Raw genomic sequence first — 24,748 nt, forward strand, 5'->3', positions numbered from 1 at the left:
AGCACCTGCCTGCAAAGGTGGCTCTCCTGGGCAGAGGCAGTCAGGGGAAGGGCCGGCCCCGGGAACGGGAGCCTGGGCTCCAGTCCATTCCAGGCTGATGCGCTGAGGGCACTGGGCAGCACCTGGTCTCCTCATCCACCAGCAGGCAGGAGAGGCACAAGGGGCAGCATATCTCTTAGGTCCCTACTGCCCAAAAACTTTAATGAGCTGGGAATGGGGAAGTGTGCAGGGACAAGACCCCCAGCCTGGCACCATGCCCTGCGGGCGCCCCACAGCATCCTGGCTCCCTCAGCACATTCCCCCAGAGCAGGGTGGCTGACACAGAGCAGGCCCAGGGCTGCTCCCTCAGGCTTTCGCCCAACAAAGCTACAGAAGGTGGGGACAGGCCACAGGGCAAAGGTAGACAGCAGCCTGTGCCTGGCCGAGAGGGAGTGCTGGCCCTGGAACCCACAGGGGCCTCTCGGAGCACAGCTCCTTTGGGTGAGCTGTGCTTCCTGCACTGGTGGCTGCGTGGCCCTGGGTTCAGCCCTCCAGGGGGACACAGGAAGCAGTGGGGAGGCCAACAGCTTGCTTCCACACAATGCAGCCCCTACAGCAAGGGAACTGATCAGCCTCCCTGAGTTGGACACCTGGTCCCGATGGTGCATGGACCACTCAGCAGCAGAAGCAAGTGTGCAAACCCCGCTGGGCCCTGTGCCAGAGACACCAGAAGGGCCTGGGGCTTATCTCTGAGGCCAGGGCTCCTTCCTGCCAGACCTGGGAGACAGACACTCGAGCAAACCAACAAATAATTGGACACTTAAAGATTAGAAGTGACGGGATTTACAGCTGTTGTATAAGGCTATAGATTTCCTTTGCAAATTCCATCAATTCTATGCATTTAGACAAAGGCTTCAAATTGGAAGACTACCTGTGTGAGCACTGAGAGCCCCAGGCCACGCAGGGTGACGCCAGCAGGGTCCCGATGGGCCATGGTGTCTTCTCAGGGTCCTCCTAGCCTAGCTCGCTCCCAGGCTGGGCTCCACCTGGAAAAGACTCCACCTGTGCACCAACCCCCGACACTGGAAATCCTGGAGAGCTAGACAGGACAGCTGGCCTCCTGCTGGGAGCGAGGACCCTTGACAGCAAACAGGCCATTGTTATGGACTTGAGGGAAGCTACTACCATGGACACGAGAGAAGATGAGAAAGCAGGAGGGCCACAAAGAGCAGAGGGCTCCACAGACACAAGATCACAAGATCTACCGAGAAGCTCCGACAGCTAAGGAGGCGCAGTCCCTCTGCCAAGGGACACATAGCCCCGCCCTTTCCAGGACAACCCAGCCCATAGCCCTCATGTCCCACCTTTGGCAGAGCCACCCACAGGACCCAGCAGGACAGGAAGCAGAGGGTCTCAGCTCGGACCCTGGGGGGAGGGGGCCCATCCTTGGTGCCTGTCCTGAGGGGGCTACATCCGTGTCAACATGCTCCCATGAGGACGTGGGCGGGGAGGCCAACCAAAGGGACACAGCCTTGGAGACTCCAAGCAAGCACACCACCCCCGACCTGCCTGCTGGCTCCTGGACAGCAAGCCTTTCCTGCCTTTTTATCCCAGAGCCCACAACCCTTCCTGCCACCCTGCAAGGAGAGGCAGGGTCTCAGGTGCACAGGGGTGAGGGGCCAGGCCAGGTTCTCAGCAGGACAGGCCAGTGTCACCTGGTCCTGCTCTATTCTTTCCCTGGCTGCCAGCAGCTCCCGCCCACCATAGACTGAGAGAAGGAGAGTGAGGTGCTCGGGAAGCCGGAGACCCACCAGCCCAGCCCACACGCCCCACGGGGGGAAACCCTCTACCCACCCAGGTCCGCTCAGCACCAGCAGAGCCCTCTCTGTGCTCAGGCAGGCTCTGCCCTCCTGGGCCAAGAGGAGTATCCCCTGAGGCAGTCAGTTCTTGTCAGGGCCTAGAAAAGCACCAGAGACGCTGACCCTTTCCCTCAGGCAGCCTGGGCACCAGGGCCCACTGCCTGTGGCTGCCCTGGGAAGTCCAAGACTCTCCCCGGGTGATTCCGAGGGCCTGCCAGCATGAGCACCACCACCCCAGCTGTCACTCAACCCGGCTCAGCAACTCCATGCCTGCCCCTAGGCAACGTGCACCCCCAGGCTCCTCATCCAGCCTGCACCGCCTATACCCTAACCCAGGCCTGCCCAGCTCCACCACAACAGGCTCTGCATGCTGACTGGGCACGGCCACCAGAGGCCTCTCCCAGGGCCTGCAGCTGGGGCAGGGAGAAGCCTGCAGGTGCAAGGCCACTGTCTAGGAGGCCCACAGGCTGTCCCAAAGGGCTCCATCCACCAGGCTGCCCTGTCAACACTACACCCCAGAGACCTCTCAGAGACCACAGGTCAATGAGCCACCCCTGTCCCCAACACACAGGTCACCGGGACACGTGAAGCTGCCCTTCCTCCCCCACCAATCACACACTGGGCACTCCAGTGCACCCATCCTACAAATAGGAGAGTGGGCCGCTAGATGCAAGGATGGTCTGAGTCGGTTCCCACTGCCCCCCTCTTCCCCCAGCACAGACCCTGCTCTACTGGACCAACCTGCTGGCAAAGTGAGCAGCCCTGGCCGCACTGTCAAGGGAGAGCTAGGGCCAGCAGCCCTCCTGAGTGCCCACAGCCCACCCCGGGCCCACGGGGCTGCAGGCTGGCTCCACCTGGCCCTGCACAGAGCCCCTCCCTGGGCAGGACACAGCCCGCCAGCCATCAAAGCTGCACTCAGTCCAGTCCCACAGGCAACCTGCCTGGGCATTCTCACGCCAGGGGCACACACTCCCCACACTGCTCTTGACTCTGCAGGTCTGTGTCCCTGAGGGCTGCACATCCTGTCTGGGGGAAGATGACAGCATCCAGCCTCGGGTTATCTCCATAGTTCCATATCCAAAGTCTACCACTCCATACAAAATAACCAGATGTACAAACAAATCAGACTTGGCCCAAAACTCAGAAGAAAAATCCAAACAATGGAATGAACAGGGATCCAGATAACTGAGTGGTTAGACACGGACTTTAAAAAATTATTAATAGTTCAAGGGCTTAAAGACAGGATTGTAAATTTTGGCAGGGACCTAGAAACTATTACAAAAGATAAATGGAAATTTTGGAACTTAAAAATAACTGAAACTAAGACCTCAATGGATGGGTTTAGTAGCAGATTATACAAAGCTGAACAGCCAATAAGTAAACTAGAAATAGGTTAGAAGAAACTGTCCAGATTTAAGCACGGAGAAAAAAAATTATGGAAGATACAGAAAGAACACAGGAGACATGTAAGATATGGTGAAAAGGTTTAATATAAATGCAGCTGAGAGCCCAGAAGGAGAGGTGAGAAGAAAGCAGGAGTCATACTTAAAGATACAATAGCTAAGGATTTTCCAAAATTGATAAAAACCATCAAGCCACAGATTCAAGAAATATCACAAACCCTAAGCAGGATAAGTGAAAAGTACACTAAACACAGCACAGCACAGCACAACGGCTGAGACCCAAAGACAGAGGGCAATCTCAGTAGCAGCCAGAGGGAGAGGCCGAGGGAGAGGCTGGCTGGGAGCGGCGGCTGACCTCCCCATCCAGCAGTGCGGGTGGAAGGCAGCACGAGGCTCTCTTGCCAGCGTGGAAGGAAAACGCCCGCCAGCCCCAAAGGCTTTACACAGCAAAAATACCGCTCAGAGATTAAGGCAAAAACAAAGACTTTTCAGATAAACATCTACTAAGAGAAATGGTCCCCAGTAGACCTGCAACATTAAAGGGAATGTTAAGAGGTACTCTTCAAGCAGAAGTAGAGGAAGGAACGAAGAGAAATGGAAGAAGAAACACATAGGTAAACTAAGCAAATGCTGACTGTCTAAAATATTTTGTGAAGTCTAAAATATTCAGAGAATTAAAATCGTGATCGTTCCAGCACGTGAGAGGGAAGAAGGGGAGACAGTTTAAGTACTCCAAGTTCTTATTCTAACTGAGAAGTGATCAGATGGTAATTTCTAAGTATCGATAACAGTAAGTCAAGAAAGTACAATATAACCTCTGGAGAAACCACTGAAATAAGAAAAAAATGTATAATAAGCTAATTGAGGAGAAAATGGAATAAAAAAATATATCCAAAAGAAAAAAAAGACACAGAACAGGTGGAACAAAGAAAAACCACATGATCAGACGGCAGATTTAAACCCAAATACGTTAGTAATTACATTAAGTACGAACAGACTAAATCTTTTCTTAGAAAGATAATTTCAGACTGCACTTACAAACCAACAATTTGCAGGGGTTGGCCCAGTGCATAGTGGTTAAGTTTGCGCACTCTGCTTCGGTGGCCCAGGGTTCGCCAGTTCGGATCCGGGGCACAAACCTAAGCACTGCTTATCAAGCCATGCTGTGGCAGGCATCCCACATATAAAAAACAGAGGAAGATGGGCATGGATGTTAGCTCATGGCCAATCTTCCTCAGCAAAAACAGAAGGATTAGTGGCGGATGTTAGCTCAGGGCTAATCTTCCTCAAAAAAAAGCCCCCAACAATTTGCAGTATACAAAAAAAATATACAAACAGACAGTAGTCCCCCCTTATCTGTGGTTTCACTTTCCGTGGTTTCAGTTACCTGAGGTCAACCAAGGTCCAAAAACATTAAACAGAAAATTCCAGAAATAAACAATTCCTAAGTTTTAAATTGCACACCATTCTGAGCAGTGGGATGAAATCTCGTACCGTCCCACTCTGTCCCTCGAGGGATGAGAATCATCCCTGTGTGCAGCAGATCCACGCTGTAAGCATCGCCCGCCTGTGAGTCACTTAGTACTGTCTCAGTTATCAGATCGACTGTTGGGGTATCGCAGTGCTTGTATTCAAGTCACCCTTATTTTACTTCATAATGGCCCCAAAGCAGAGGAATAGTGATGATGGCAATTCGGATTTGCCAAAGAGAATCTGTAAAGTGCTTCTTTTTTTTTTTTTATTTTTTTTATTTTTTAAAGATTTTATTTTTTCCTTTTTCTCTCCAAAGCCCCCCAGTACACAGTTGTGTATTCTTCGTCGTGGGTCCTTCTAGTTGTGGCATGTGGGACGCTGCCTCAGCGTGGTTTGATGAGCAGTGCCATGTCTGCGCCCAGGATTCGAACCAACGAAACACAGGGCCGCCTGCAGCGGAGCGCGCGAACTTAACCACTCGGCCACGGGGCCAGCCCCGTAAAGTGCTTCTTTTAAGTGAAAAGGTGAAAGTTGTCGACTTAATAAGGAAAGAAAAAAAATCGTATGTAGAGGTGCTAAGATCTACAGTAGATTTTATTACAGTATATTGTTATAATTATTCTATTATTAATTGTTGTTAATCTCTAAGTGTGCCTAATCTATAAATTAAGCTTTATCATAGATCTGTATTACAGTCCACAAGCGTTTCGGTCAATGACGGATGGCATATACGACAGTGGTCCCATAAGATTAGTACCACAGAGCCTCGGTGCGCAGGTAGGCTGTATCATCTGGGTTTGTGTAAGTACACCCTGTGATGTTCACACAAGGGCGAAATTGCCTAACGATGCATTCCTCAGTATGTATCTCCATTGTTAAGCAACGCATGACTGTTCAGGAAAAAACACAGTTTGTATAAGGTTAGGGACTATCCACGGTTTCAGGCATCCACTGGGGGTATTGGAACACATCCCCCGCAGCTTATAAGAGGGGACTACTATAATACAGAAATTACATATAATTACATGTAGTATTTGTATATATTGTGTATGTCTGTATACACATATGTACACACATTTGGCAATACTAACTAAAAGAAAACCAGTGTCGCTATACTTATATCAGAGAAAGCAAAAGCAGACTTTAAGGCAAAAAGCATTACTGGAGATAAAAAGGGAAATCTCATAACATTAAAAGATTCAATCCACCAGGGAGATATAACAATTCTAAACTGGTTCACACTCAGTAAAGTGACTTCAAAATATTTAACGCAAAGTCGACAACCAGAGAAATGAACCAATTCACAAGCACAGTGGAAGATTTGACACACCTCCCTCAGTGCCTGTGGGACAGACAGACGCCCTCCCCGCCCCCAAATCAGTAAGTGTACAGAAGAGCTGAACAACAGGATTAATACAATTCACTTCATAGGACCCCACACCCAACAACTGGAATCCCGTTCTTTTCAAGTGCGCACAAGAGCTTTACCAAAACTGACCATAACCTGGACCATGAAATAAGTCTCGGCAAAATTCAAAGGCCTGAGACCACACAGACTGTGCCCACGGCGGACTCAGCCTAGAGAGCAGTAATTACCAGTAACTTCAGAAATCCCCACAGGTTCAGAAATGAAGCAATACCCTTCTAAATAAGCCATGGGTCAACGAAAAAAATCACAACGAAAATTAGAAAACATTTTGGAAGAAAACAAAACAACTTGCAGAATACAGCTAAAGCTATGCTTAGGGGGAAATTTATAACCTTACAATTACATATTTTAGAAAAAAAGAGAGATTGAAGGCCAACCGTCCAACCACCTGGTCCTAGCCCTGCAACCGAGCTCAGGTCCACCGGCCTGTGTGGTCAGCTCTGACCCTGAACAGCAGCCCAAGCCCCTGGCCTCTGCTCCCTAGCTGCCCGTCTCCCCACTTGCTGCCCCTTGGGGCACTGTCTCAGAGACCAGAGTCAAGAAGAAACACACATCAGCCACCCCAGCACCCAGGGCAGCAAGAAGGGCACTGTGGCTCTGCAGCCTCTCCATCTACTCGCCCGTCCTTCACAAGCCAAGGGGATAACACAGTGTGAGGTGGCAGCCAGATCCGGAAAATGAACCACCACCCCATCCGGTAGCTTCTTCCTTTAAAACGCAAGGAATAAGGAAAGCCAGGCTAAAGAGAAACACACTCCCAGAGTTCCTTTTCGAAATGCCCATCTCTGGGCCCAAACACAGCTGCCCACTTTGGCCCCCCTATCCCCATGCCGAGCAGAGGGACAGGAAAGGGCAGCTCAGACCTGGCTCAGGGCCACACCGCTGGCTCTCAGAGTCTCAGAGAAAGAGTCCACTGTGTTACCGCCGGGCCAGCACATGTCCAGGCCGAGGTATGCAGGTGAAGGGGCTCTCGGTGCAGGTCCCTTGGGAGTGATGGAAGCCTTGCCGGGCTTCTCCCACAGGGCCAGGCACCAAAGCCCCAACCTTAGGCAGCTGAGGCCATAGGAGGGGACAGGCCACGGGACTGCTGTCCTCCCCAAACTCAGCTACTGTCCCTCTCCAGAGGCCTGAACCAGAAGGTCCACCCTGGGGAAACCATGTCCCCACCATGGCCGGGGTGGTCTTCCTCCTCCGTCCACCTGTCCTCAGCAGGAAAGAAGTCTGCCCAGAATGCACAGGCCTCACAGGCACTTCCCCCACACAGCTCCCAGCGCTGCGACCTGGAGCTCACGGATGGCCTGGCTGCCACTCTAGCTCTTAGCAGCCCTGAGGGGATGGTACTGTGCTGGGGAATGGTCTCAGGGCATCCCAAAGTCACAGGCACCTGGCCCCAGCCAGGCCACCCAGCACCAAGCACTCATCCTGGCTCCTTCTCCATTGTGAAAAACGTCCCGACCAGGAGGCACCGAGGGGTCAGCTGGGTCACGCCCCTCAGGCCTGGTACCCTGGTTTCAGCTCCAAATGCCACAGGGAACAAGAGACAGCAGGGAAAGGAGGCCCCAGGGACCCACGAGGGTAGTGGCAGAGAAGTGGTGGCCCCACTCCAGTCCTCCCCAGGGCCAAGAGTTCAGACCCCCAGGCCTTCTGCAGCCAGGTGTGACCCACTAGTCCTCAAGGCAGAGGTCTGTCATCCACCCCAAGGTGCAGAGGAGGAAAAGGAGGCTGAGAGGCCGGTGACCTGCTGAGGCCACTGGCCACTAACTTGATGCCAAGGCATCCTCAGCATAGCTCAGGGCCACCCACCAATCAGGCACCACTCAGACTGACAGCACACACTGAAGCTGGCACTTGGGCCCTCCATGCCCTGGCCCCGTCTGCATGCATCTCCAAGGAGCATCCCCACTTAGCTCCTGGATGCCCTGATAGGATTCTGTCACCCAGGACTCAAACACAGCCGCCAGCCTGGACATCAGCTTGTACCAAATTCTTACCAAGGGACAGGAGGGGGCTCGTGGACTGGGAGTGAGCAGGCCCTTCGGGGGCAGCCTGTGCCTCTGCACCCCTTCCCAGGAGGCCTCTCCAGGCCTGCTTCCTCGCCTCCTTGCCCACCTGGACTCTGCCAGTCATGTAGCAGCTCCTGCACCTGCCATCCCTGCCTGGGACCATTGAGCTCCTCCCACCCTGTCTCCACTTCAGTGGTGACACCCACTGTGTGCCCTGTAGCTGGCATGGAGCCCAGCAGCCTCCACAGGCCACACAAAGGCACACAGGCCCACACTCAGGTACAGACTGCCGCCTGCAGAGAAACAGGTCCCTCCCCTGCCTCACTTTCTGTCCCTGGTAAGTGGGCCACCTTGAGCTCAGGGTCTGGAACAACAGTCACTCAACAAACTTAACTTGGCTTCTTCCCTCCCTTGGCTGCCTCCCTCCAAGCCCGTGCCCAGGACGGGGCGCTGACAGCTGGTTCTGGCTACACAGGGACACAGTCCACTGGGCAGCGTGTCAGTAGGAGGCGGGGCAGAAAGACATTCCTAACACTTAGAACTAATGAAGCCAAGGTGCTGGCAGCCTTGCAAACAGCCTTCTTGGAGGCTGGGAGAAGAAAGAGGGTCAGGCAGCTGTGGGTCCTCCTGCCTGGTGTGTTCACTTGTCAGTGTGCGGGTGTGCCTTCATGCCAGGCAACTCCAGGTGAAGGAAAGTCACACCTGCTCAGACACCTGCACTGCCCCTGTCGGCGCTCACCGTGCACTCTGCTCAGCACGCACCCTCACCCTGTCCCCAGGTTCCTTTCCACCTGCTGGCCCTCAGGAAGCCCTGCCCAGCCCAGCGCCATCTCCCTGCCTCCCAGCCAGCCGGCCAGTCTCTGTCTTCTCTCTGCCACCAAGAGTCACATCTGTGCTGGTATCATCCCTTTTCGTCCCCATGCCAGAGGGGACCTCGCGGGCTGGGCCATCAGCCACATACCCAGTACAGCGTCTAGGTCTCAGCAATACTCAGTGACCGTTTGATTACCAGGATCAGAGATGGCACAGAGGAACGGGTAAGTAACAGGAAGACAAGGTGCCCTGTGGGCAGGAGGCACCAGCCAAGGCTGCTTCCTCCCCCAGAGACCTTCCATTTCCCAGCCCCTGCCTCAACAGCTCCTCGGGCCGGCAGCCCCCCTGCTCCTGCCACACCAACCCAGTACCAGGAGACATCAAGAGGAAGTGGCACTTCCTCCCTACCAGGACCTCACTTCAGCATACCAATGTACAGCTGGCATGGGAAACCATCAGTCGGTTGGGAACATGGGGGGCCCTGACCGAGACCCACATCCATGGGGAGCTCTGGCCATGCTCAGCTCTGCCCTGAGGGATCCACTAACACGGAGCACGCCAAAGGCCTGGTGCCACAGCAGGTGTCCACAGGTGAGGGTTTTGGGCGGGGTCAAAAGAGGCAGGGGGCGGGCTGTCCCCAGCAGGAAGCAGGAGTGGGACCCAGGACCTGGATGGGGGTGCCCAGCACCCTTCTGACAGCTGTGGAGATAAGGTGCCAAAGTCCAGGGAACTGGAAGGCCACATTCCACCTCCAGCAGGGGGGAGCTGCCCGCCCTTTCACCAGGCAGCCCCCCTGATGCTGAACCCCTTTCCCTAGGGAAGGGAGGGGCCAGGCCCAGGAGAGCTGGGGGAACAGACCAACCCAGGGGCAGGCCACAGGAAGAGCACTGGGAGCAGAGGGGGAGGGCAGGGCCATGGAGTCAGCAGCTGGTGGGCTTGAGACAGCCCGAGACAAGGTGGCTATGCAGAGCCTTCGTCCTGTACCCCAGTGCCCACTGATGCCAGGGTCCTGCAAGCCCACTGGGTTGAGAGGGATCCTCAGATCAGGCTGGGCTCGGTGGGCCAGGACACAGGGGTATGCCACCCTTGGCACACCCTCTCCACTTATCAGACACAAGGAGCAGCCCAAGCTGTCCCCAACCTGGCCGAGGCCCACAAGAAGGATGCTCCCCAGACCCAGTGGTGTGAGCTCCGGCCATCCGGAGAACATCATCACTCCTTCCCTGCCCAGGAGTCCGGCTGGCAGGTTCCGGGGCTTCAGCCTCACAGCATCACTTGGGCAACCCAGCCACACAGAGGTCACAGCCCCGTCAAGGCTCCCAGCCTGCCTTGAGCCACATGAGTGTCACGTGCACACAGACATGCACTCTTATGCCAGTTCTTACAGAATAATTAATTAGCACAGCCACGACAAATGTAAAATCAGAGGCCTCCACACGCCGGAATATTTACACGGGACTCACAGGGCACCACGGCTGCTTTCCGTAGCGCCTAATTCAGCACTTTCTTTTTCCCTGTGAAAGCAGGACTCTGGATTTAACTGCTCTCACACCCTGCACGGTGTTTGCTGTAGTAAAACTGAATGACCCAACTGCATACCAGTGAATGATGACGGATCGCAGACCCCGCTGCAGCAGGAAACTCCAGCAGCTGCCCCATCTAGCATCTGTGAAGCCCCACCCTAAACACCTGACTGACCCACTCCTTCAATAAGCCCAGCCACCCCTGGGAGACAACCCCTGGTCCCGGTCACAGATGTGGAAATGGAAGGAGGCAATGCCAGCACCAGCCGGGAGGCTCCTGACCCGTGATCGCTGGCCCCTGGGGAAAGGCCCGGGATGTGAGCCCCAGATGCTTCCCAGCACACGATAGGAGAGCACGGGGACACCGTGGGAAAGTCACCCAGCCCTGGCCCTGCTGTCCTCCCTGCCATGACACAGCAAGCCCACCTCCAACCTCCCACCTGCCCTCCTCCTCCTTAGCTGTGGGTGGGAGCCAGAGCCCTCCTGGGGCTGTGGCAAGAACTGCTGTGTCCCTGTCCACAACACAGGACCTGGACTCAACTGCAGGTCTCCTACTCCCCGACGAGGCTGGGATCAGCAGCCTCCGGCTAACCCAGGAGAAGAGTGCCAGCCGGCACTGTGAGGAGGGCCACGGGGCCAGTGCCGCACCATGCCGTGCTCCAGAGGCTGGCCCTGGGCAGGCAGTGACGCCTCCATCACCAGGCTTATCTGCTGCAGGCACTGTGCCCTGGAGTCTGGGCACTAACCGAAAGCCCATCCTCCATGACAATGAGCCTCCCAGAGAGCCACACAGCCCAGAGGGTCCACCCAGCAGCCCGCCTGCAGGGTAGGGCACAGCCACTCTAAGCTAGCGACCCATCTGCTCCCAACCATCCCAAAGCACCCTCATCGAGCACTAGTGGTGAGAACGCCTTCTTCCTGTGGAGGATTTGCTCTGCCCCCTCTGCCCACTGACCCTCCCACAACCCTGAGGCCAACACAGGCCATGCACAGGACTGCCCAGTGCCAAGCAGCAGGTTTCTTAGCTGCCTCCTGAAAGCAGTGCTGCAGCGCTGCTGCCTGGCTCACAGCCTGCCCCTGCTCCAGGGGCACACGTGGTCAGAGGGGAGGTGGGGCCTGGTCAGAGAAGGGTGGGGCATGTGAGAAGGGTGGCGCCTGGTCAGAGAAGGGCAGGGCAGGCAGACAGCCTGAGCTGAGTTTTTCCATGAACCAGGAACCACAGGACTTCAGAGCAGGAGGCGAAGTGAGGACGGTGTTAAAAGCCCCCACGGCAGCTGCGCAAGGGGCTACTGGGGCATAGAGCATGCAGCCAGCAACTCCCCGCAGGTGCAGCCCAAGTCTTCTGAGCTGGTGCTGGCTCAGCGAGAGCCCCACAGCATCCCTGGACAATCTCAGTGCATCCCCATAGGCTTCAAGGAGCAGACCCGGGCAGCTGATAAGGTCTGCTCTGACCTCTACAGGAACAGGAAGGCACTGGAGGAAAGGGACGGCCTCAAGGCAGGCCCTTGAGGACTGAATGACCAGCAGTGAGTGGGGGGCAGCCCCAGGCTGTCCCCTTGCAGTCAGCCCACAGAGCCCCATCCAGGGACTAGGGGGCCAGTGGGTGGGATCCACTGCCCAGTGAGCACTGTGTACCTGAGGGAACCAAGGCCTCCACAGGTCCCTGTTCTGGGGCTAGGGGAGGGTAGGACAGCCACCCAGGGGGCTTGGTGAGGGGCTTAGGTACTGAGGGGGTCAGGCCAGAGGAGGGGCTCCACGGGGAGCTCACACAGGGAGGGACTCCCCGAGCACTTCCTTGCAGAAACTCAGAGAATGGGTGTCCCGGTTCCGGGGAACACTTGCACTCATGCAGGGTGGCCACCCCAGCTCTGGGGGACGCCAGCCAGAGAAGCTCCACACTGGCTACCACCATGGTGACCCATCGAGGTCCAGACAAGCGTCCAAGACCATGCCTGCCTTTTCTGCCAGTGACCTAGGGCGAATGGACACCTCCCACTTCTCACCTGTAAATAGGTGACAGTAGTTCCTCCAAACCATGTCACTGGCATGGCAGATGAAAGGACATGTAGCAAGCACTCACCACATGCCCTGCGAGCTCTCAGCCAGAGGCAGGCCTGGCTCCTGTGAAAGCTTCGGCAGCCCTCAGGTCCACACCTGAGACCACGAAAACTGGGCCCTTCCTGTCCACCACAGCCCTGCCCACACCGCCCTGAGCAACCCCCAGGCCCACCCCCTCACTCACCACGCTGGCCACTTGTCTGTGCAGTCCCGGGCTTTCACAGCAGGGCCCCGGGCTCAAGACAGGCAGGGGAGAGCAAGGAGGGAGGTTATCACGACACGTCCAGCGTCCCGGTCAGGTAAGGCAGAGGGGCCATCCCACCCCAGCGACTTCTTGGAGGTGACAACACCACAGCCCACCCACCTGCCTGCCCACCCATGGCTTCTCCTTGGCACACGACGGCAAACATTGCCAAGTGGCTGGTAGGAATCCCATGACCTGTTGCCACCATGAAGCCCCCTAGCCTAGGGCCCAGGGTATCAGGTGAGCCACCAGCCTCCATGCCACAGGCAAGTGCATTGGCCCTCCCTCCTGGCCTGCTTGGGTGCGTGTGGGCTGAGTAGCACCCTCTCTGCATACAGGGAGCCAGGTTCAGAGGCACGCATCAAGCCTGTCACCTCAGGGCAGCCCGAGTCGCAGCACTGGGCCCAATGTGGCTAGAGGAGGACGAACCACAGAGCTGGCCCTGAATCCCCGGGCACTGCACGGGAGGGAGAGCCTCGTGGGCTATGCATACTATAAGCACTGCACACTGGGATTACTAATTGCCGCAATTACATGGATGGTAAACCGGAAACCGTTTCTGAGGTCTAACAGGTTTTCCTCTCTTCTGCCTTCAGTGCCTGTCCGCCCTGAGACAGATCAATAGGGTCTCTGTGCAGCTGAGATGCAGTAGTCCGCACCAGTCCTCAGCAAATGCACCTCCCCTCGGTCATCTCTCAATTCCCCAGCTGCCAAAGGACCCATCCCCCAGAGAAAGAAGGAACGAAGGTCGGAGGCACACCGACAGCTGAGGGGGAGACCCTCCACCCTCCTGGCCCTCAGCTCCCATGGGAGCAGAGGGGGTCAAATGGCAACCTCCGGGCTGCCCCCTAGCCAAAGTCTGACTCTAGGTCCAGGGAACTGGGCAGGGGATCAGAGGGCAGGGGAGGGGGACGGGAGGCAGAGGAGGGAAAGCAAGAGGAGGAGTCAGTCAGTCCCCGAGGCGAGGCCCCAGCCTGCTGAACAATGCACTTTTGAATTCAATTAAAGCGGATTATCTGTTGTGCCAAATAAATTGTGTACAGCATATATCCTGCGGTACTTTACACCTCCGGGCTCATTACTCCCTAACTGTTTCCTCCTGTTTATGCGCTCTCAAATTAAATTGCTGATAATATGCGCCAAAATAAAAAATGAGCGCACCTTGTCCCAAGAAAATTGATTCTCCCTGTTCCTGAACCGGCGATTGCCAGGTTTTATATACTCTGTTCCTGGTGATCATTAGTAATTCAATTTTCTTTTTATTAGCCCCCTTATCTGCTGAGCAATATAGTGGCAGAGCTGACCTCTTTCGCACGGGTAAATGTTTAAAATCTTTTCCCTGATTAATTTTGCCAGTTAAGAAAAAGAGGAGAAATGGCCCGGCTCTTAGCCATCACAATGAATAAAGCTTAATGTTGATTGTGATGGAATTTCTAATGCCAGGGAAATTGATTGAAGGCGGCAATTACGCTGCAATAGTAACTCAAGGGAGATGGGATCGCTTTCTCCTGGCCGTAGCCTTTTGGTTATTTAAAACAATCCAATTTGCAAGGATAATTATGTATTAGTATTTTATCTGCCACTTGAAATGAACAGGGGAGTTTCGATACTGGCCCAGCATTAGCAGGTTATTGCTGCAAATTACTTGATATCTGCTTTCTTTCACATAAAGAGGAAATTAGGCAATCAATTACCAGAAAAAGGTGGGCAGAAGGATAAGAGGGGCAAGTGCGCCCTCTGCCGGCCACCAGGCTGGCAGGGCTGATATTGGGACCTGGGGCTGTGCTGCGGGCAGCTTCTGGAGGCCCCTCAGCCCCTCCCTCCCTCCCACGGCCGGTGCAGGAGCCCAGAAGGGGTCAGGTCCCTCCCCAACCCTGTCTAAGAGGACCGCTGGACCTGGGGCTAGCATTTGTGTGGGGAAACCGAGAAGAGAAGCCTCAACGCATCAAGATGAAGAAACAACCCCTGCCCCCTGACCCCATCCACAGGAGGCCCTGCTGGCTGGCCTCTAGCCCAGGGTCTGCAGCTTTCAGGAGGCAGGAGAGCATGACCTAGGCAATGTGGACACACACACACACACCAGGTGCTCCAGCCTATCAAGGAAGAGCCAGAAGGACTCACTCACCCCAAGCACCTACAGCATTAAATGAAAGTGTGTGTGAGGCAGCCAGGCTGGTCCTCCCAGGAGCCCCCAGCCCAGGACATGGAGGCAGGCAGAGTAGGGAGGGAGGGAGGCGGGGAGACGGGAGACAGGAGAGGGGAGACAGCAGGCCTTGCAGGAGGGGCCTAGGGGAGCCACACGCTGACCCTATCACAGCCCTCAGCCCAGGGAAATGCTCATCCTCCCTCCTATCCCCACCACAAGGACCTCTGCCCACCTCAGGGTCCCAAGGTGGCCATGCCTGGGGCCACCTGCCCAGCATCTAACGTCTCTGTGCGAGCATGTTCCATGAGCTCCCTGCCCATATCGATGAAGATCCCACTCTTTGGCCTGGCATTCAAATCCTCACCCACAGGCTCATCCTGCTGCACTGCCCCCTCCAGGCCTGCTGGACACTCCTGGGGGGACACCCAACACAGCCCCCTCATGCCCTTGAGCACACTCATGTAGGTCCCAGGTCCCTCCCCTGTCCCACTCTGGCTTCCCTGCATAACCAGAACCAACCTCCTTCCCTTACTGTCGCCTACACGACCCTTCCCCATCATGTAGTCCCACCGGCCCTCTGGCCTCAGCCCCTCCCACCCTCCAGGATGCCAGCCACACAGGGCCTCTCTCTGCTCCTGGAACACGGCAAAGCTCATTCCCACCTGTTCCCTTCACCTTCAGAGATGTGCACTGTTCACTGCTCTCCTCACTCAGGTCTCAGCTCAGGCATCACCTCCCCCCAGAAGCCCCTGACTGCCTGCTAACACCACCCCTGCCCCTCCCAGCAGCTCTCTACTGCATTATCCATTTTCTTCTCCTCAGACTGCTTTTACCACCTGAAAGCATCTTTTCGATCTGTTTACAAGTACCCAGGTAGCTGCTTGTCTCCACCACCACAACATGGCTCCAGCATCCACAGCATCCCCAAGAGACAACACAATGCCCTGCACAAAGGTGCTCAATATATGTTTATTGAATAGATGGGAGGGTGTGGATGGCGAGGGATCAGGGCATGGATGGATGGATGGAGGATGGACGGAACATGGAAGGATAGATGGATGGATGGATAAATGGGGGTGGAGGATGGGTAGAACATGGAGGATAGACGGATGGAGGATGGATGGATGTGTGGATAAATGAGTGGATGGATGGATAGATGGTAGATGAAGGACTGACGGATGGAGAATGGCTGGGTGGAGTACGAATGGATGGAAAACAGACGGGGGGATGGATAAGTGGTGATCAATAAGTGGACAAATGGGTCGATGGAGCACGTATGGATGAAGGATGGATGGATGGCGGAAGGATGGATGGGGGATGGATAAGCGGATGAGTGAGTAGAAGCCTTCTCCAAGCACGTCCCCCAAAAGAACTCTCTCCCTTCTCTCTCCTCCACTTCCCTCCCAGGGCTTTCTGTGCCATAGTTATTGTGTCTGTCTATAATTACGAGATTATTCATTCACCTCCTAAGACAGGAGCTGTGTCAGCCCCCTCAAGACTGCAATCCCACCCCACATCCCCAGAGTGGCTGGTCCAAAGCCTTTCTCCTCCTCCTACACAGCACTTGCACCTGCCCTGCCCGTGGGAGACAGGCTCCGTCATCCCCAGCCTACTCCGACTCTGCTCTAAGCCTAACAAGGTAACCGTCCTGGGCAAGAGCAAGCCACGGGCACCAGCAAGCAAAGGCTGAGCCTGCGGCACAGCTCCCAGGAGGACGCACACAGCCTTCCTCTCTCCCCGACTCAGCCTGCTTACCAAATGTGCAGGCTCAGCCTCCATGCTAGTCCAGCTGGCAGCCAGCATGAGCATCCTAGAACGTCTCTGCTTTGCCCTCATGCCAGCTCCAGGCTATGGCCCCAGGACATTGCCCATATGGCTCTGCCGGGCTCTCTAGCTCCTCGGCAGCCCCTCAGCCAACAGTTCCTGCAGCAAGGCCATTGCCAGGCTTTTCCTGTGCCTGGGGCAGCCCTCATCCCAGCCTCCTAAGCCACACCAGAGCCCTCCCGCCCAGAGCAGGGAAAGAGAACACTGTGGACTGCCCACCTGGCCACAAAGCGCAGCTTCATGTGGAGGGTTCCAGCTATTGCTGGCCTTGCCCTGTCTGGAGAGGGCTCCTCAGTCTGCAGGTCCCCAGCCCATGAGACAGAATGAACTTCTCTACCATGTGGCACTTATTCCTCAGGAATGCCTACCACATGAGACAGAAACAGTCTGTCTCAGGCCTGTCTGCCCCTAGACCACGCTCCTTGGGGCCAAGCCACAGTCAAGGCCAGCTCTGCTGAACTCCTGGTAAAGCAGCTGACACACGGCAAGAGCACAGGCTGGAAGTCAAGGTGTGCCCGCCCAGGACACCCACAATCCCTCAGTGCCCACCCCTGTATCAGGTCCCTCACTGCCCACCTGCATCAGGACCCTCAGTGCCCACCCCTGCATCGGGACCCTCAGTGCCCACCCCTGCATCAGGACCCTCAATGCCCACCTGCCTCAGGACCCTCACTGCCCACCCCTGCATCAGGACCCTCAGTGCCCACCCCTGCATTGGGACCCTCAGTGACCACCCCTGCATCAGGACCCTCAGTGCCCACCCCTGCATCAAGACACAGCACCCCAGGGAGTCAGGAGGGGGCCCTGAGGCCTGGCCCTTGTCTACTGCATCCCTGGCACACCCAACACCCGGCCCAGCAGTTGCTCCACAAACACTTGCTTCCAGGCCCAGCAAGGAGGCCTGATGCCCAGCAGATGCTCACCAGCACTCCAGGAATCCAGTTCCCCAGAGAGCACTGGTGCCAGGAAAGGCTCAAGAAGGCAGGACGGGAAGCAGTGACTCCCAGGCAAGCCAGACCCAGGCCTAGAGAGCTAAGGCAGGGATGCTGCTGCTCTGAGAGCAATGGACCAGGGCAGCCCTTCCAGCTGGGCACATGCAGGGTCCAGATCACACTGTCTGCTCACATTCAGACTAGCTAAGGAAGACGAGCCTGAGCACAGAGGACCCACCAGGCTGGGGCCAGCTGGGGCTCCTGGTTGGGACATTCCTCTCGCAAGACACCTCATGTGACGTCCTTGTCATTCAAGTCTCCCTGAACTATCACCTCCTCGAAGGGCCTGTCTGGCTACCTGGTCTCTATTTGCCTCGACAGACTCTCCTCATGGCAAGTAGCCATGGAACTGTCTCAGCACGCAAGCCTCAGGAGGGCAGAAGGGAGTACCTCTGCCTCATGACTCCTGGACCCCCAGCATCTGGACTGGGATGCGGAGAGGCTCAGGGACACACACAGCTCCCACAGGTGGCCGGTGTGGCAGCTCATCTCTGAGGACAGATCTCCACCTGTAACTTCTCTTCCGCTTACCCAGACCTCTGCTGGCTCTGACAACACTGTGACAGAGAAGAGCTGAAGGAGCCAGGAGTCCCCACAGAGGTCCACAGGTCCACAAGTACAATCTCCTGGCCTTTTTCCCAGCTGCTCCAAGAGGCCACTTGAACCCCCAGCTGCCCTCAACCTCCCTGGGGGCTCAGCCATCCCCTGCTGGCCTACCAAAGCTGGGGGCATCTTCAACTCATCCTCCCCAGTCAGTCCTGGGGCAGCCCGGCCACTGGTCAACCCACCACCTTCTCTCCATTCTCAGTCAGTTCTGCAGCCAAGGCCCAACCTCCAATCCAGCCACCTCACTGTGGCCACCAGGCACCATCATCGGGCCCCCTTTGCTCTGTCACCCGGGGACGAAGTCCACACTCACCACAGCACACAGGATGTGGCAGCCAAAGAAGGATGGGTGGACAGTCAGAACCCTCCAGCCTCACTTCCTCACGTCTCCCTTGTGGCCCCAATCAGCCCTCCACCTGGGACCCCACACTCCACCCTTGTGTGACCAGCTCCCACACAGGTGCTCAGTTCTACCCAGGTAACCACTCCCCCAGAGCCTTCTCCAAAGCCCTGCTGGCCTGCCAAGGACAGTGCCCTCAGCTGGGTCCCCTAAACACCAGGTGCAGCACAGCGGTGGAGCACAAGTCCCAGATGGGACTGCCCAGGGCCAAACCTGCTCGGCCTACAGAGGGATGCACTGAAAAGGCTGCCACATGCCTGCCCAGTAGAATCTCCCCACCTAGAGTGTAGGGAACAGGGCCCCGGCCCTTCCCCTCCTCCACTCACCAGCCCAGGCCAGCCACAGCCCACTAGGCTGAGCACTCTTGGGCCAGGGCCCTGACAGCTCAAGGTAGATGGCAAAGGTCGTTCCTAACAGGCGAGCAGAGCCAGCGCAGGCCCAGGGAGAGGTGGGGCTCCCAGGCCCAGCTCAGCCCGCTTCCCAGAGCCCCTCCTGCTGGTCCTACCTTCCTTGGTGGAGAGGTGGGCTCGGCTTAGAGGCGTGGAGCAAAGCCGGTGCCGGGTGACCTGCATGAGGCCCTTGTTGGGGGTCTTCTTCAAAACAGGGCTGCTCTTCCCCCGGAAGGCCTGTCTCCGCCGCATGCTGAACTGGCTCTTGGCAGTGGCAGCAGGTGGGGGACTGCTCTTCTTGTCCCCGGGAAGGCTGCAGAAATAACAAGCAAGCAGCTCCCAAGAGGCTCCCTGATGGGCAGTTCCCCACCCCCTTGCCTACCTGGATTCCAGTGCCATGGATCCCAGCATCATGGAATCGGCCCCAGGAGGCAGCCAGCCCCAGTGGGTTCCAGCCCAACCCGCTCTGCCTTCTCACCTAATCAGCCACAGCAGCTGGCTGATGGCTGCTCCCCTCACCCTCGGCAGTGAGGCTCCCAGCCACAACCATGGAGGATCCTGGAGCCAGGGCAGGCAAAGAGCAGAGGAGAGCGGCCCCAGCCCTTGACCCCTGCCAGGTGTGTCCACACACGTCTTCTCCATCTCCCTAGCCCAGATGAGCCCCAACATGGGGCTGGAGGGGCACAAAGGAGAAGGGTGCCATCCCAGAGGAAGAGCTGCCATCAACCTCCCCAGCCCTCTCTGCGGGAAGGGCTACTTCTCACAGCTCCCCTTTCCACACTTGCTGAAACAGAGGAGGCTGCCAGCCAGAAAAAGTGAGGGGAGGCCAGGAAGCCTGTATAATCCAAGATGGCACCTGTCTGGGAGAGCAGGGCCAAAGACCAAGGTCAGACAGTAGGAAGGACCTCCGGAGGGGGAATCACAGCGAGGATGGCACGTGCCACCATGTCTGATGGTAGAGGCAGGTCTTCTGCCCTTGCCATTAGTAGCTCCCACGATTAAGTCCCTGACCCCAGACCAAGCACTGAGCCATGACATCATCTTTGAGCCTCCTCACAGTCTGCGAGGGTAGAGGGCCAGGAAAGTGACTCATGTTCAAGGAGGTGGTGACTTACCCAGTACCTGGCCGCCAAGGGGGCAGCCTTCCTCCCTGGTGGAAGAATGACCCCTCCCGCAGACACACTGCACCCTGGGTTTGCTAGCCCAGTGCCTGGCCCAGGCACAAAGCAGGCCATCCACAAACCCTGTGGTTGTGCCCTAGCGGTTTCCGGTCTCTCACCAACAGGAGAAAAGGTGGGCTTCCTGGCACCCACTTCCAACTGTCCTCACCTAGCTGGGGGCACCAGGCAAGCCCCTGGCCATGCTGAGCCCCCCTTACTCATCTGTAAGGCACAGCAGTAACCCCAGCCTCATTCCTAGTGGGAACGTTAATGGCACCACACCCAACATTCCATGCTCAGCCCTGACCTGGCAGGGTGCCAGGTGATGCTTCATTTCCTCTTCCCACACTCCTGCAGGTGGGCCATCCCACTGGCTCTGCATACCAAGGAAGGAGCTCACTGGGACCAGTCTTACCCCCGCCTGCCCAGACAGGACCCTAGGGTGGCAGCAGGGACACATACCTAGCACTCCCCCGCCTCCGGATGATCTTGGTACGGCTCTTCACTTTGTAAGCCGAGATCGGGGTCTCACTGAAGAGGGGCTTCAAGTCGCTGGGTCCCACTGCTGGTCTGTCCCCTGGGGGGGACCTAGATGGGACTGGAGAGAGCTGGGAGGCATGGTCCTTGCTGCCAGCCTCTGACTGCCAACGGAAGGAGGAGGAAGAGGCGGCAGAGGGGCTGGAGGCCTTCCACTTGTACTTGCTGGGGGAGGCCCCAGGTGTGGAGGACATGGCCGACCTCCTGGGCTTGGCATCCAGGTTGGCTCTGAGCTGCGGCTTGTCCACTCGTTCTGCTGTGCCAAGGGGGGTCTTGCTCACATTCTCTGAGGCAGATCTGGGACTGAGGGCCCTCCGAGTAGCACGGGGACTCTTCGCCGAGGCAGCCACCCATTTGTAGTTGTTCTTCCGGAACTTATTGGTTCGACAGGACACAAGCAGTGAGGCCTCTGGGGTCTGCCTGGGTCCAGAAGCTGGTCTAGCTGGGTCTGCCACCAAGCCAGAGGGAGCTGGCTGATCTGGGTGGTTGGCATTTGCTCCTCCGTCCCCAAGGAGCTGTGCAACACAGCTTGCCACAGACTGAGAGCCCACCTTCCGACCCAGGGCCATGCCTCCACGTTGGAGCAAGGTGGAGGACATGGAGTGTGCCTTGACCAAAACTGTGCTCTCACTGACCGTCCGCTGGGGCTCCGAGGGGCTGTCACTCACATTGCTCACAGACTTCACCACCCGGGGCTTGCCAGGCTCCTTCTGGCAGACCAGAAGGGAGTCCTCTGCACTGCAGCTCCCCTTGGCTCTTCCTGGCCTCAAGGGTTGCTGCTGCCCGCCAGGGGGCTCGCCCTCACCTTCCTGAGGCCTGTGGTGGCTCCTGGGGGAGTCCTCACGTTCTTCCCAGGAGCCCCGCGGGACCCCTGCCGCACTAGCCGAGCTCGGCTTTGAAGGTGGTTTGATTTTGATGACCATGTTCTGATCTGGACTGAGCTGGACCTGCCTCTCCAGGACATACTGCTGGGGGTCGGAACGCTGGCTGCTCCTGGCCCCGAGGGGCGGCCGTGAGGCACAGTCGCCAGACAGGTCCAAGGACCCTGGGGGCCGATTCACAAGGGAGTATTTCTTGCGCCATGCAGGCCCGTGGTTTGGGGAGAAGCCCCTCCGGCTCGGACAAGGGTAGCGAGCACTGAAGGCCCTGCTGCTGTTGTAAGCGGGTGGCTGCCATCGAGAAGCGGCTGAGGTGCCTGGGACAGGGGCACTGCCATGGAGGTTTTTGTAGTCATCAATCAGACCTGAAAAGACAGAATCACAGGCTCAGTTAACCAGAGGGTGAGAGTAAAATCAATAAGAAACTACTGACAATCTCCTTGCCACCAGCTGACAAGACAGCCCCGACGCCACCTCAGCCCTCAGTCCCTGCCAGGTCCCAGTGCAGGAGGGGCAGCCCCTAGTGCCTGAGAACCACTGAGGCCCCCAGGCCTGTCTTTTCCATGAGCCTTTTCCATCAGTCCTACTTCAGCCTATTTCCGGCCACTTATCCTGAAAACGCACCCTTTGGCAACATTCTCTATTTGCCGGGAATATTATGCTGGGCCCACAATCCTTTGAGGGGAAATGTCACTCGATATGAAGAGACCAGCAAGGCCCCATGCTGTAATGCCTGGACAAGAAGGGAGTCAGTCAGCCAGGAGGCCCTCTGCTTGCCCACAGTTGGAAAGGGTGCAGGACCAAAGTTTAGTGATCTTCCTGCCTGACACATAGGTCAATGAATGCAATGCAACTGACAACACTGGGCACTCCACACTTGACAAGAACGTCACACCATCCTCCCCTAAGGAGAGGAGGGGCCTGATCGTCTGGAGCCCAGTGCAGTGGACTGACACAACCCTTTCAAAGGAAGCTCTGGGTAGCTGTTCAGGGGGCAGGGGGAGTGGGGTGGGGAGTGGGCACAGACCTTGTCAGGAACAACCCAGGGCGTTACAACTCGACCAACAAACCAGTAGCCAGCCTCTCAGTTACAACACTCCCCCAACACAGGTCCTGCCCCCAGGCCCAAAGAGAGCCACGTCCAGACCTGGTGACACCTCAGGACAGGTATGGAGGAATCCCAAGAAGTGGCTTCAGGGCCCCACCAGACCATCTGGACTCTCCCCCATACACACTTTCCAAGTCCTTAAGTCTTCTCTTCGTGAGAATAACCTCAAAAAGGAATTTCTTTACCAAGTATAGAAAGTCCAACTCAGGTCTAAAATTTGAAAAGGGTAGAAACTGAGGCTCGGGGAGCCTGGGCCTGGAATATCAAGGGGGGTGTGACTGTCCCGAGGGGAGGAGCGCAAAACCGGGCGCCCGGGGAAGAAACACACCCCTGGTCCCGGGCGGCTCTACCACGCCGCACTGCCGGGCGCCGAGAGCGAGGGGGCGCCGAGGACTGGCCTGCCCGTTGGGGGTGGGGGGCGCCTCCCGCCGGTTACTAAGCGACGGCCCGCCGCCACCCGCCGCAGCGCCGGAAGGGTCCGCACTACCCGTCGGACGAAACCTGGGCAGGGGGCTAACCCCGGCCGGTCCGGAAGCCCCTCCGGGTCCCCCACCCCCTGCCCGACCCTACCCACTTCCCCACCCCACCTGACCCGGCCGTCGAGACCACGGGCGGGGAGCGACCCTGTTCGGAGAGGCAGGTGGGGGCCCGCCATGAGGTGAGAAGAAAGAAAGGGACGCGCGACCCCGGCCCGGCCCGACCCACCCTGCAGGAGGCGTATCTGTCGCCGTAATTGCTCCTTTTCCTCCATCTCCACAGTCCGCGACGCCCGGCCAGGCCCCCGCGACGTCATCGCCGCGCGACCGTTTCCCCGCGGGCGGGGTGGGGCGGAGCGCGGGGAAGTGCCGAGACTGCGCACTTTGGCCAGGCCGGGGCGTCGGCAGGGCCGTGCCGTCGCCCCGGCAACGCCTGCCGGGGGGCGCGGGGGGGGGGGGGGGGCCACGCACGCGCAGAGGGAGAGTTTGTTGACGTCACTACGGAGCGCTGGGAAGCGGCCTCAGCTCGCTTGGGGAGGAGGTGGCTGTGGGCAGGTGGTCGCCGGCCTCGAGCGGTCGGGCCTGGCTTCTCCGCTACGGGCTGTTGTTCCCTACATGGCTGGGCGAGTGGACGAGACCGGGACGCCACCCCACACGCAGCGGTGTTCCTTCCCCAGTGTCCGCGTAGAATTACCGTCTTGGGGCTCTGGGAGGCGACCTGGTGGGACGAGGGCCCACGGGGTTCTGTTAACACTGTTCCGTGGGCCAGGGCAGGAGAAGAAAGGTCCAAGAACAGGAGTCCCTGGACAGACGTGTTAAACCTCTGGAAACATGACAGATTTTGGCTTATCAGTGGAAACACAAGTGTAAAAACAGATGTGTCACCCTTTGTGCGTTTCTGGCGGACGTAAAATGGTGCCGCCATTTTGGAAAACAGTCTGGTGGTTCCTCAAAATTAGAGTAGATTTACATGGACCCAGAATTACCATATGACCCAGCAATTCCACTTCTGGGTGTATACCCTGTTAAATAGCAAAAAATGAATGGAGTAATTTAAAAGATCAAATTGGCTTTATTGAATGGGGCAGGCCCCATGGCCTAGTGGTTAAGTTCAGCCTGTGGCAGCCATGCTGTGGCAGTGACCGACATACAAAATAGAGGAAGATTGGCACAGATGTTAGCTCAGGGCAAATCTTCCTCAAAGGAAATTATTAGCAAAGAAAGCATTGTTTTAGGCAAGGTCTCCCTTCTAGGGGTGTAACTGAGCAAAATAGGGCTCGTTCTGCTCACCGCAATCTGGTGCCAATCAATTGGAAACAAGCCAGTGGTTGAGAAAGGAAAATTTACATGATTAGCCAGCATAATTGGAAGATGGTGGACTAGTGTCCTGAAGAACCATCTTAGAATCATACAGAATCTTGAGGCAGTTGCATAGGGGAAAGGGCAGG

The 24,748-nt window shown here is 57.0% G+C and overlaps 1 protein-coding gene across 9 annotated transcripts in view; it reads right to left on the reverse strand.

Annotated features, from left to right (window-relative positions):
• Positions 1–23,637, reverse strand: part of ZC3H3 (zinc finger CCCH-type containing 3) — a 98,215-nt gene extending 74,578 nt beyond the window's left edge. For all 9 annotated transcript variants that reach the window (XR_011493416.1, XR_011493418.1, XR_011493417.1 and 6 more), the window contains exons 1-3: positions 23,530–23,637; positions 20,764–22,081; positions 19,258–19,454 (exon numbers count right to left, since the gene is read on the reverse strand). Coding sequence is in view for 6 of the 9 variants with exons in the window: in XM_044781003.2 (XP_044636938.1) it covers positions 19,258–19,454; positions 20,764–22,081; positions 23,530–23,617 (1,603 nt within the window). In the remaining 3 variants the exon portion in view is untranslated. The remainder of the gene's footprint in view (positions 1–19,257; positions 19,455–20,763; positions 22,082–23,529) is intronic.
• Between the last annotated feature and the right edge of the window lie 1,111 nt (positions 23,638–24,748).

The sequence above is a fragment of the Equus asinus genome, chromosome 12 (assembly GCF_041296235.1).
Source record: "Equus asinus isolate D_3611 breed Donkey chromosome 12, EquAss-T2T_v2, whole genome shotgun sequence".
NCBI lineage: Eukaryota > Metazoa > Chordata > Mammalia > Perissodactyla > Equidae > Equus > Equus asinus.